We start from the raw sequence: 12,431 nt of genomic DNA on the forward strand, positions 1-12,431 counted from the left end.
CTTTGTCTCTTTCTCTTCATAAACAGTGTTTCATTCTGACAAGAATGGAGATGTGGGGAAGAACTAAAAGCACTTGTGAATTGCATATTGCTACTTTAAAGAGTGTGTACTGAGAATTGATATGCATCATCCTTAGGCGGAAAAGCAGAAGAGAAGACTTCAGCTGTAATGCTTCTGTGCAGTTCCTGTAAATGGAGTGCTGATGTAGCCTGGTTACATTTAAGAAGTGTTTCTAAGCTCGTTTTTACAGAAGAAGCTGATGGACTTCAACTTTGCCTTTGAAAACTATTTTAGTATAGTTAGGCAAGCTTGTGATAGTGAAACCCACAGGTCATGTGCACTATGTAGAGTTGAGATATTCTGAAAAGTGAATGGGTAAAAAAGCTGGATATACAGGCTTGAAAATGCAGCCTGACATATTAGGATTCTGTTTGCTGTTGGTTTACTCTGTAAAAATAAGGCTGCTATTGCATTGCTGGAAGCTTTACCATCCTGGCTTTTCTTGCTTTTCAGATGCAGCAGCAACAGCAGCAGCAGCAACTACAGCGAATTGCCCAAATGCAACAGCTGCAAGCAGCACAGGCTATGCAGGTACAACAGCAGCAACAACAACAGCAGCAACAGCAGCAACAAATACCACAGCAACAGCTACAACAGCAGCCACCTCAGCAAGTAATGCAACAGCAGATGCAACAGATGCAGCAGCAACAACAGCAACAACAGGTTGCTCAGGCACAGCAGTCTCAGCTTCCACCACAATCCCAGCCTCAACCCCAGCCCATGGTATCTCAGGCACAGGCAATCTCGGGGCAAATTCCTGGTCAGGTTATGCCTGTTACTCTCACGCCACAGCAGTTAAAAGCAATGCAGGTAAGGGCTCGTGACCAGCTTATTGTGGGTTCGTTATGATCTGCTAGAGAAGTGGAAAAAAAAATCTTGGATTTTTGTTAATAACAGCGTAGGAAAAAGAATAGCTTATTAAGAGATCTGTAGTTAGATTGCTTTGAGTATGGTCAGCAGAAAATAAGATTTTTTTTTTTTAATCAACAAAGAGTAGGAATTTTTTGAATAATGAAAGCTATTTATTAATCTGATGCTTTAAAAATAATTTCCTCAGTTTTTCTTCGACGGATAAGTAGGAAAAAAATTCTGGCTCAAGAGAAATCACTGCCATGATGATTAGTGTTCTCGAACACTAGCAAGTTCTTTGAGATGCCTTGTGCATGGGATTAGAGCCAGTGTTGGCTCTTTAGCATGCTGATTTTGCTTCTGCTGCCGTGTTTAGATGATTTAGCCAAATTTTAAGATACTTGTAGTTCATGCTTTGAAGATGATTGCTGTACTGTGAACATCATACTACTTCATCTTAGAAACTGAGTAATCCTGTTAATGTTGCAACTTCTCAAACTGCTGCATTAGTCAGCTATTTTTGAGTTCCTACCAGTTAATCTATGAGTAGTTTGATGTTGTGTGCATCCCTCTGAGTTGTCACAATGAATGTATAAGTAGTTGAAGTGCTGATCATCAGTATGTGCTTAAAATAGTATGCTTGAGGGAGATCAGCATCTGTGTGTTTGCCAGAAAGCTGGAATATCTAGTATTGTCATAGGAATATATAGTACAGAGAACAAGTTGCAGGAGGTCACAGCACGGGTACACAGCCTATGACAAAGTTGTTCCAAATGTTAGATGCATGGGAACTTACTTTCATAGGAAAGTTCAAAAATATAGGAAAGTAGATAGGTGAAGCTGATCTTAGTCTTGTATCCAGAACAGACTTTTTAAATGAGTATTGTCAGTACAATTGAAAGAGAAATGTCATACCCTAATGCGTTTACTTTGTTCTATCTCTTTATACTCAAGGTAAGAGCTCAGCTGGTCCAGCAGCAGCATGCAGCAGCAGCAGCAGTGCAGGCAGCTCAGGCTCAAGCTGCTCAGATGGGAGCATCAGCACAGGTAAGGGCCCTGGAGCCAGTATCTTCAGTTACAGGCCTGTGGCAAGTGCATGCTAAGGATGAGCATGGAGATGGGTTTCTGATGGCTTTCTGATGAGGTTTAATTGGTCATCCCTATATAAAGGAGATATGGGCTTTTATGCTGTTTTCCTTTTGCCTGGATCAGAGGCAGGATTTCGTTGACAACCTCTCTGTGCATGCTCTCTGTCCTTGGTAGGTAAGATTGTTGCCTGTAGTTACACAGGAATGCACAACAAGACGGCCTACTGTGGCCACACTGCAGTCTGACTGTTGGTTCCTGGAGTGTATCACCTCTTTCTGTTATCCTTTCCTAGGAAACTGCTTTGTTGTCTAAACTGATTTCTGTATTGTCAATCTTTGCCTGCTCTCTTAACTCACATGTGTTCCACCTTCCATCTCCATGTACCAAGCATAAAAAGTAGTATAGATAATGAAATCTTTCCATGCTCCCCTTTCATTCCTTTCATCTTCCATACTTCTTCTGAGTGAAATGGGCTGTAGATATAGATGCTTCTGTTCTGGATGTGAATTGTCGAGGGAGAAAACTAGCATGTGTCATGAGTGCAGAGTTACATTAAAAAAGTGCTGGGTGAAAGCTTATTGTCTAACAAACTTTTTTTTTTTAACCTGCAATACACTTGTAGCCCCAGTTATTGTTCCTTGATGTGTATCTGGTGTGAAGGAAACATGGGGGAGAAAAACTGGGAGTGACTTGAGCTGATCCTCTCATTCCATTTTCCACAAGAATGTGAAATAGTCTTTCATGTTTTGCCTCTGTAGTGTTTCATGTTGAGCCATTTTACAGACATGGGTAAGTACAGTTCTCACCACTTTGTATATAAAGAGGCTGAGGCAGACAGATGAAAAGAGGCTGACCAGGATTAATGCCTGGGAATACAAAAATAACTCTGCCATTTCATGTATTGCACCAATTTTCCTTCATCACACAAGACATGTTTTAGACTCAGTAAGATTGTTAGAAGTTTTTTACGTGGGCTGAGGGATAACAATTGGATCTTGAACATTCATCTCATAAACTTGTATCAGGAATAGTGTTTTGTACATCTTCCTGGCTCTCACATGGCCCATGTACATGTGGATGGCTAAGTTCTGTTTCTGGTCCTTTTGCTTTTGTCAGTGTAACACAGGATATAAAAGCTGAGCAGTGGTAAGTACAATTGGTGCAGTATTGGCAGTAACGTAGAATTCTTCTTCTAAAGTTAAAACACATATTAAAACATTTTTTTTTATTTCTTAAATAATTTCCAGGTGAGAGCTTCAGGGACTTAGGGTGACTAAAAGGAGCCACTGACTTGTTTTTTCCTTTCTACTAACTTAATGGTGCTTTTTCCAACCCCTAACCAGGTGGATTGTGCTTATGTAGAGTCAACTTAATTCTTGCCCTACTTAGTGAAATTGTATGCCAGTGGCTTAACAGCACGGTGCATTTGAAAAGTTCTGGGTAATGAGATGGTTGACAGCTGTTTTTGCATTGTAGCTTTATTCAGACATGTAGTAACCTCAGGGATTGCTCATTATCACAGATGGAGTACACAAAACTGAAAAAACTGCTGTGAAGTCCAGTGATTAACTGGTTTCTTTTACTTGTGTGACTATTTTCTGTATTCTTTCAAGGTTGTGGACAATATTGCAGTACAGTTTTGATGTTGACTATCTGGTTACATTTTCTTTGATTTATGAGAAGTTTCTTTTGAGAAAAGATTTTTCTTTGTATTTAGTCTGTTTTCCCTTAGCAGCACAATTGATCTGCCTAGATTTCCTTATTTGGTTCTGGGAAGCTTTTGTTATAAGCAAACCCTATCCTAATACTTGCTTGTTACACTTAAGCTTGGTCTCTAGGCGCTTTTGGTCTGGGAATTTGGGTTGATGTGCCTGTGTTTTTCCTTTTCTGTAAAGTTTCTGATAAGCTTTCCTGTGTAAAACAAAAGCAAGCCTAAATTCAAATGTGGATCCATGTTAAGCTATGAAATTCTTCTCTGAAGTCATAATGACTGTTCAGGTGAATGCTATCCCGCTTGGATGTCCAGTCCTTGTGAGTGTGTAGTTCACACAGATAAGCAAAATAGTGTCCAGTACTTATATATTCTTACCAGAATCTGTGTATTTAAGGAATTTTGATCTCCTGTATTTTAGATGCAAGAAAATGACAAGTTCAGGATTCTAATTGCTGTATTTCACTTCAACATTTTTATCAAATAGCACATTTAGCATCTTACAGGGAGAGACGCTTTATTCCTCTGCTCTCTGGTTTTGTGGGGTGAAATTCTCATTATAAATTGATTTATCTCGATTTCAGCTGTGGAGAAGGATTTGCCTTCAGTTTAAATGTTTCTCAGAAGTTCCTGAACGCTTCTGGTTGTCTTCCATTTTTAGACTGAGTTCCTTCATAGATACATTGCTTTGCATAAAACAAATACAATCTTTCAGATCTCCTTTCCCAATTACATCGAAGAGTGACAGGTTTCATAAATGTAAATCAGCTGGAAGAATGGGAAAAATAAATGACTTTCACTAAGACTGGAATTAGTGTCATTTATATATATGTACACTTCCTTTCCAAAGCACTCAGGAAAAAAAAGCACATGTGTACACATGTTCATTCAACCACGATACAGCAGCAGAAAGTCTTTGATTCAGACTTGGTCCTGCTGGCGTTCAGTGGTTTGCCAGACAACCAAACTATGAATAAACTGCTAACTACTGTGACCTTGGAGGAAGTAATCTAAGTCTGCACACTTTGGTGGTGTGGCATGAGAAACGGGACCAAGGTGGGACATGAGAGTCACCAAAACATCCCTGGATTTCACACGCTCCAGAGATCCATGTGCATTCACAAGGGTCTGAGATGGGATGACTGTGCCTGGAAGGATTTTATCTTTTTTTGTTTTTCCCCCAGCAAATTTCCTTTTTTTGTTAGGGTTTTGTTGCTTCACCAGCTCTCATGTTGATAAAGTAGCTCTTCACTGTACTTTGTTGCATCCACCTGTGCTTTGTGCCAGTGCTGGGTTGTTGTGTTTGCCTGTGGTGGCTGTTGCATGCTGTGTGTGTACATGTGCATGTGTGTGTGATGTCTGAAGCGCTCTCATTTGTTTCTCTTTTGAAATCCTGTCTCTGACCATCCCTCTTTGCCTGGATGGAAAGTGACTGCATTGCGCTGTTGTGAACTAACAGTTGTGCTGAATTTGACACACATTTTCTTTCAGTTATTTCTTTCCTTTTTCAGTCTTGCTATGTTGTATTTAATTTTATTTATTTTTTAACAATTGTAAGCACATGCATTCTCTGACTCTCTAGACGTGTTGCTGGCTGCTTCAGTCCATTTACACAGAACACTAAGCAAGAATGCCCCGAATCATTTACTGAAATGAGACTTCCTTAAGTCCTAGGTTAGTTAGAGCCTGCATAGGTTCCTTGGTAATGTATACACTGGGGAAAAAAGTGGTCCAGATAGCTTCACTGCAGATCTCTTAAAGTATAAACTGTCCAAGTTACCTGAATGCTACCTCAAAAATATGCTATATTTCCCACAAATGTTCATTAGGCTTTAACTCAGAGCATATCTGGTGTGATACTAAGTAATGGAAGGCTATACAGCTATATATAATCATTGTGCAGACTGATAGGTCTGAAAAGTTCTTCTAGATGTTGTAGAGTAGTGTGTTCCTAGTACTATTTTAGAATACAAATCGAATGCTAACCTTAATCATTTAAGACAAATGCTGATACTTCAGGGTGAGCTCAGTCTGTACAACTGAAGAATCAAACAGTGCAAGAATGAACGTGAGGCAGATGAGGATTCATAACAGAAAATCTTAGTGTAGCCTAATAGTAGAGGAGTGGCTATCTGTCAAAATGCTGGAAATTACAAGGGTATATTTCACTTATTCTATGGGATACAAAAGGAAGGAAATAGCTTCTTCAAGTGCAAGTCCTTTTTGTTGTTTCGTAGTGTTACGGAGTCATAGGTTGCTCTGAAATTTTGCTCACTGTAGGTCAGCTCATTGGAGCACGGCTGTTAGCTGTGGCTCCTCAACTGTCTGCTGTATTCTTTGACAGTGGAGAGTGGCATATGCAAATCCTGCTAAATCCTCTGAGACCACAGTGAGGGAAAGTACATCAGAAACCTATGATGTTAGAGAGGCAAAGAAGCTTAGATGGAGTGTTCTTGGCAGCAGTCTTAGAGCACCTGTTTACAATAATTGTAGAAATTCAAGCCATCAGGCAAAATTTGGGAAAAACTCTTCCTGCAAATGGTAGCGTTATCAATCCTTGACCTACAAATGCTTTCAAGATATCTAGAATGCATTAGATTCTTTCTAAAAAGAGATAGAAGGGATGTAAAAAGGAGCTTGATTTATCAGCTAGCATCTTAGGCTAACCGTTAGAGGAAAGCTCACTAACCTGCCCTTCATGCTCCCCCTCCCCCTAATTTCTGGAGGTTGCATGTGCTTCTTTCTCATCCTGCCAGTGCACTGCATTTCTTGTTTTGCGATTACTTTTGTCTGTTGTCCCTCTGTCCTCAAAGATGATCACCGCACCTATGGCCCGAGGTGGGATGCAAATAAGACCACGGTTCCCGCCTACCACCGCAGTGTCTGCTACACCGCCAAGCTCCATTCCTATGGGCGGACAGCAAATGCCACAGGTATTTACTGAGTCAAAGCACATTGTGTCAGGTATTGCACAAAGAGTTCCGATATGTGATTGTATAGAGCTTGCTTTCAAGCAAGGGGAAGTTCACCTTTCAGGTGGTGTTAGGGTATTGGGCTGCTCAGGTTTCTCACGGATCCTTTTTCATTTCAAACAGCAGGTTTTCTAAGGATGTGGGATATCAAAGTGTTTCCAAGTGGCATAGATCTTTCTTATAACGTGTAGAACTTTTTAATGTTCGTAGCTGATTCAAGTCACAAATTAGAACCACTGAATTTCTGTTTAATCTTTGTCCATACTTCACAATGAGTTTGCATTTAGGAGTCTCCAGAAGTGTTGCAACGTACCGTAATGCACTGGCTGAGTTGTGTCCAGGACCTTAGTTGTCATGTATTCATGTTCTCTACCAAGTGCCTCTTGCATTAATAATAAAGTTAGCTCATTTCAGTTTGAATAGCAACTTGGCATGTAATCAGGGTCTAAGAAATATTGAGCTGTTCTCTTCCTTCACAGTTGTGAAGGAGAAGCTACCAGAAGGGCTCCACTTGTATGAGAGAAGCTGTGTAGGCAGGTGGGCAGCGCTGAGCCAGGTGTTGCTGGAAGATGCTTGAGGTCAGGGTATGCATTTGCCTGGTGCAGGTCCTGGTCTGCTAAAGACCCCGCAGCCATGTCTCACAAGCAAAGTCTGTCATCGGGGGGGAGCAAAAGTGGGGAAAAGTAGAATGAAAGAGAACTGAGTTCTTACAAGTACGTCATAAAATGAGGCACCACTCAGCTGAACTCTGCAGTTTGCTCAACTCTGTGTAATTGGTGCTGGTTTACATATGCACTGTATTATGGTGGTGGAAGACTGTTCAACTGCATTTTTAAACTCTGGTGTTTGTGAACCTAATGTCTTGTCCTTCTAGATATTAATCTTTAAATTTAATACCAGGTGTGTAGTTTTACTTAACACTACTGCGTTTTGCTCATAGGTTTAATGAAGGTTCCTTCATTGTTGCATTATTGTTTCCTTTACAATCATTTCTGAGGGATGTGGAGCATTGGAAACTGCTGCTTATTGCTGCTGCATGAGGTCTAGTAGGCACAGCCTTTTTTTTTTGTGTCAGAAGTTTGCTAAGGTAGTTACAGTGATCAGACAGGTGGTGCAGAAAGGTACACCTGTCACTTCTGGTTTAAGATGTGCAATCATTTCAGTGCAGGTAACTGTGGATGTTAACTGAAGTAAAACCCAGGCATAGCTTTTGAATTGAAGCAGAATTTGATAAGAGCTGAATTTGCTGTAGCAGTTTAGATTGCGTGAGACAGTCATTTTTGGACTGACGTGAGGGGGCTTCTGTTAGATACTTAAGTGTTAGATTGGCTTATATTCACCTCTAGTTTTAGTATTCAGTGCAGTAGTGCTTCACTGCTGTCGTGTCTATGTTTATTGAGGGGCTTGGATTTCCAAGTGGCTGTGGAAAATGATGTAGAGAATTGAACAACTAAAGAAGGCAGAAGAAGAAAGGAGATCTGTTTATGAAAGTGGGTAATAAGCACGTGGCAGAATGGGCAAGTGAGTAATTGTTCTGTGCTTTTGGCAACAGCTAATCTCGCATACCGTATAATTTGATAGCTCTGAATCAGTGTGAATCTCTAGCATTCAGTGCCAAAACACTTTCCTCTAGTTCCAGGTGAGTTAAAATTTAGAACTGTTGTCATTGACACCTCTTAGTTTTGTAAAATGCTTAAGCAGTGTTGTCTGCTGGATATGCAGTCATTACCATGTCATTAGAGCCCTTGCAGCTGTTCACAGTAGGAGTAAATGGCTGTAGCATACATCTGGCTATTAGTCACTCAGATTCTAAAGAGTCTGCCACCTCTGACTACAGTACAAAAAGTCATTTTAGACTGTACAGACGGTTCTGAATGTCTCCTCATTTTGGAGAAGATTCTGGGTGTTGAAGAATCTCTTTCAACAGAAGAACCAGATGTTATATCAGTGTTTTGTGACTGTTTGTTTTCATTCCATTGACACATTTTGTCTGTCCTTTTATCATAAGGCTCTGTTAATTCTGCAGTGGTTTCTTTTTTTAATTGTTGTTGGTTTCTTTTGCTATTAGTCTTTTTCAGCAAAGGAATATACTCACTGATATGGCATTGCATTCTACTACCTCCTGGTCTTTCGACTTGCCAGAGAATTAAAGTGAATTTTTTTTCCTTAGCTGAAGTTTGTTTTTGCCTGAATGGATACTAAACATTAACTACAGTCAGTATTAACAGCACTTCTTGAATAACTAAGAAAACATTTTTACACAAATATGAAAGATTAATCTAGTACTTTGTCTAATTACTAAAGCAAAATCTAATGTACTAATCCCAATCTTCCTCCTGTGTTTCTAGTGTCAAAACTTCCACATTCTCCCTACAAATCTATTGCAGTCTGTATTAGCATGGGCTTCATGGTTGACGCAGAAATCTTCAGCAGATAGAGAATCTAGGGACAAAAAGTAAAGCATTTAAATAAAGCAAGGGATGTTGGCCTGACTCAGAATATGGAAAAGTTTTATCTGAACTCCTTTGGAGCTCTGCAGTGGTTTCATTTTGTCACACAAAAATGCAACATAATGGTGAACTTTTAAACCCAGTTTGCAACAGAGGAGGCATGGCTGTGCTTACTGGCTTAACATTGAAACTGTAAGTACAGTAGTGGCTTTCTAGAGTTTTTCTTTAAATTGTTTCTGTTCTCCCTCATTATTACCCATCGCTTCCTTGCTGCAGTCTCCTTTTCCTTGCTGTTGGTTTCTGCATATTGTACTGGCTTATTTCTGAGAGCTTCTGAGAAACTCACTAGCCCTGTCTGAGTGCTGTTCCTTGCCCAAGACTCAGTTAATTGGAGGTGGACCTCATAGCTAAGTTTATCTTCTAGCATGATGTACTCTAAATACTAAGAAAAGCTTTAATTTAGTGGATATTATTAAGTGAAAACCTCAGTTGTGTAAGCCTAAATATATCCTGGGCAAGGCTTCATAACACTATGGTTTCATGTTGTGTTCAGGTAACTGCAGAGTTACTTGGTGTTCAGTGGGCTGTAGTATCTGTCCTTGAGTATGCTTTTGGATGCATAAAATCTCCTCCTACAGTGAAAAAATGCAAAACTGCATTACCTTATATATGTTGAAAATGAAGGGTATGCAGACTGTCTTGTAACCATGGTTTAACTGCTGAGTTAAACGAGGAGCTAAATGAGTTAATTGGGTCTAGACCTCCAGAAGGAAGTTCTCTGCCTCCCCTCTCTGAAGTGATTATGTATCAAATGAACTGCTTTCGAAGAATCACAAGGAAGTTAAGTTTGGCACTGCATACTTCTGAGTCAGTTGCTGAAAAAGTTTTATGTAATATTAGGCATTAGCCTTTGGTGTTCTGAAATGAAGCAAGCAGAGAGCAAACTTGTTGCAAGGAGAGCTGTTTGTCTATGCATATACTTAATGAAGAGAGGTAATACTATTTAACAGATAAGAACACTAATTCATTTTATGCTTATGTGCACAGTAGATGCTACTTTTTTTCTTTGCTTTTCTGCGTTTGTAATGTAATGTGAAGGGATCTTGATGTTGAAGTAAATATAGAAGCTTTTATCTGGGTAAAAACCTTAATGCAGCCTTTCTTCTTCCTTCCTAAAATGCAAAGATTTAACTTCTCAAAAGTAATTTTATGTAACCAGCCTCAGACACGTTAAAAAGGCCTGGTTTTCAGGGAGTGCTAAACCACTTAGAAGTGATCATAGTTTGGCTCCACAAAAATGGGTGCAACATCTGTAGGGGTAAGTTCTAAATCTCTTACCGTTTAGAAGAGTGTTAAATAGAATGGCAGAAAGTCAGGAATTGGTTTTTGGAGTGTTCATACTAACTTCCATGTGATGTTGAGGTGGTTGGTTTCTATGAGAGCTGGACTGTGAGAGGCTGTGCAGTCTCAGAAATGCTTTTCCAGCTGCTGAGGAGACACAGGTTGTTAAAGAATCTTGTTGTGGATTTCAGTTTGGTAGAAGAGATTGGGAAAGTAATGGAACTCTTGAAGATTTTTTTTTTCCCTTTAAGTAAAAACAGTATTTCAGGCTGCATTTGTCTTTAAACTGATATCACAGACAATGAATTAGCATCTTCAAGTTCATTAGTTTTATATTTGCACCTAGGAGAGATTTGCTTTGGCTTGTAATGTATTTACTTTCTTGCATAACTGTAATGTGGTATTCCAAGAAAGCATATTGTGTCATATTCAGCATCCTCTGAAAATGGGTGATTAAGATGAATAGTTAACAAATGAGTGAAGGACAACACCAAACTTGCAGTGTCCATGAAGTGTTGGGCTGGTAGGGACCTATGCTTAAAAGTAGTTTATACTGATGGAATGATTTGTTAATTGATAAAGGTGCTAATTGTTAACTCAGGTATTCTGTAAGTCACTGAGTGGGCTATTTAAACATATCTTTTTATATGTGTAGCCTGAGGTCATAGAACTCTGCACTTGCCTTAAACAAATGTGCTCATATAATGTCTGCATTTCTGTACCATACTCCTGGCCATGATAAAGGGTTTGGGTTTTTTTGGTTGGTTTTAAGTGATGAAAGGAAAAAAAGAGCAATCTCCCACCTGTGCTCATTTCACAGTCTAATTTGAACATCATCTGGTTCTAGCACTTCTTAGTGTGCAGAATAAACGTCGTTGTTACCCAGAGTTTGGTGCTGCTCTGAAAATTCCTTATTCCTCTTTTTGTCCCTTAGGCATACCTCATCTTTCTCCAAAGGTCAGAAAGCTGCTTCAGTTTTTTCCACCCAGCCATTCAGTTTATACTGTTTCTCTCTCCACTCTGATTTGCAAAGCTGTATAAGACATGCTGGTGGTTTGATTTACTTAATTGTTTTTCTTCTTTCAACATGAAGAAAATGAGTTGAGAAGCTGCAGTTAAATCTGACAGACCTTTGAAGTCTATAATCAAAATTCAAATACAAAGCTTTTTTTTTTTTTTAATGGTTGTTAATTCAAGTTAGAACTGTCTTTTTTTCCCTGCTTTTCTTTACCCTAGTTTGAATAAAGCACACGTTTTTCAGGTGGCACTTCTGACATTTTAATTGCAGCATGTTGTGTTGGGAAATGAAAAACAGTCATTACACAGTTAGCCAAATTGCATGCAGTTTTAATTGTTATTTCTGGTAAAGTTAATAGGAAGTACTGCCATAAAGGCCTCAACAGTGATGCAGATGGGACTGTTTCATTATGGAGAAGAACAGGAAACTAACATTTTCATTTCTTATAGGGCTGAGGATATGCTTCTCTCCATAGTTAAAACCTGTTAGTTAGGTTCCCATTGCCTTCTCCCTTTTGTTGTTGTTGACCTTATTCTTTTTCCACGTTTCAGGTTAGCCAGAACAGCATTACCATGATGTCATCCCCATCTCCTGTCCAGCAAGCCCAGACACCCCAATCAATGCCTCCACCACCACAGCCACAGCCATCTCCTCAACCAGGCCAACCAAATTCTCAGCCAAACTCAAATGTCAGGTGAGCTGGACTGTAACTTCTGAAGGTTTTCAGAAGCATTTGACATACCTTACACTGTTTCCACTGAAGTGAATAAATTTTAATATGATCTTTGTGAGAGTGTAGGTGGCATTATGCCAGATACACTCTGAAATCCCCCATGTGTAAGAAATCCTTACCAAATCTACTGCTGGAGCTCCAAAGTGCTATAGCAGTACTTACTAAAAGTGTATCTGTTTGCAGGCTGATAATGCTTCCTTGTCAAACT

The 12,431-nt window shown here is 39.5% G+C and overlaps 1 protein-coding gene across 21 annotated transcripts in view; it reads left to right on the top strand.

Moving 5' to 3' along the window:
• Positions 1 to 12,431, top strand: part of MED15 (mediator complex subunit 15) — a 28,512-nt gene that overhangs the window by 9,275 nt on the left and 6,806 nt on the right. For 17 of the 21 annotated variants that reach the window (XR_005840030.2, XR_005840027.2, XR_005840032.2 and 14 more), the window contains exons 7-10: positions 514 to 870; positions 1,864 to 1,956; positions 6,523 to 6,642; positions 12,042 to 12,184. Coding sequence is in view for 5 of the 21 variants with exons in the window: in XM_040648119.2 (XP_040504053.1) it covers positions 514 to 870; positions 1,864 to 1,956; positions 6,523 to 6,642; positions 12,042 to 12,184 (713 nt within the window). In the remaining 16 variants the exon portion in view is untranslated. The remainder of the gene's footprint in view (positions 1 to 513; positions 871 to 1,863; positions 1,957 to 6,522; positions 6,643 to 12,041; positions 12,185 to 12,431) is intronic. The other 4 variants (XR_006931573.1, XR_006931574.1, XM_040648122.2 and 1 more) reach the window with 1 other exon arrangement.

Source organism: Gallus gallus, chromosome 15 (assembly GCF_016699485.2).
Source record: "Gallus gallus isolate bGalGal1 chromosome 15, bGalGal1.mat.broiler.GRCg7b, whole genome shotgun sequence".
NCBI lineage: Eukaryota > Metazoa > Chordata > Aves > Galliformes > Phasianidae > Gallus > Gallus gallus.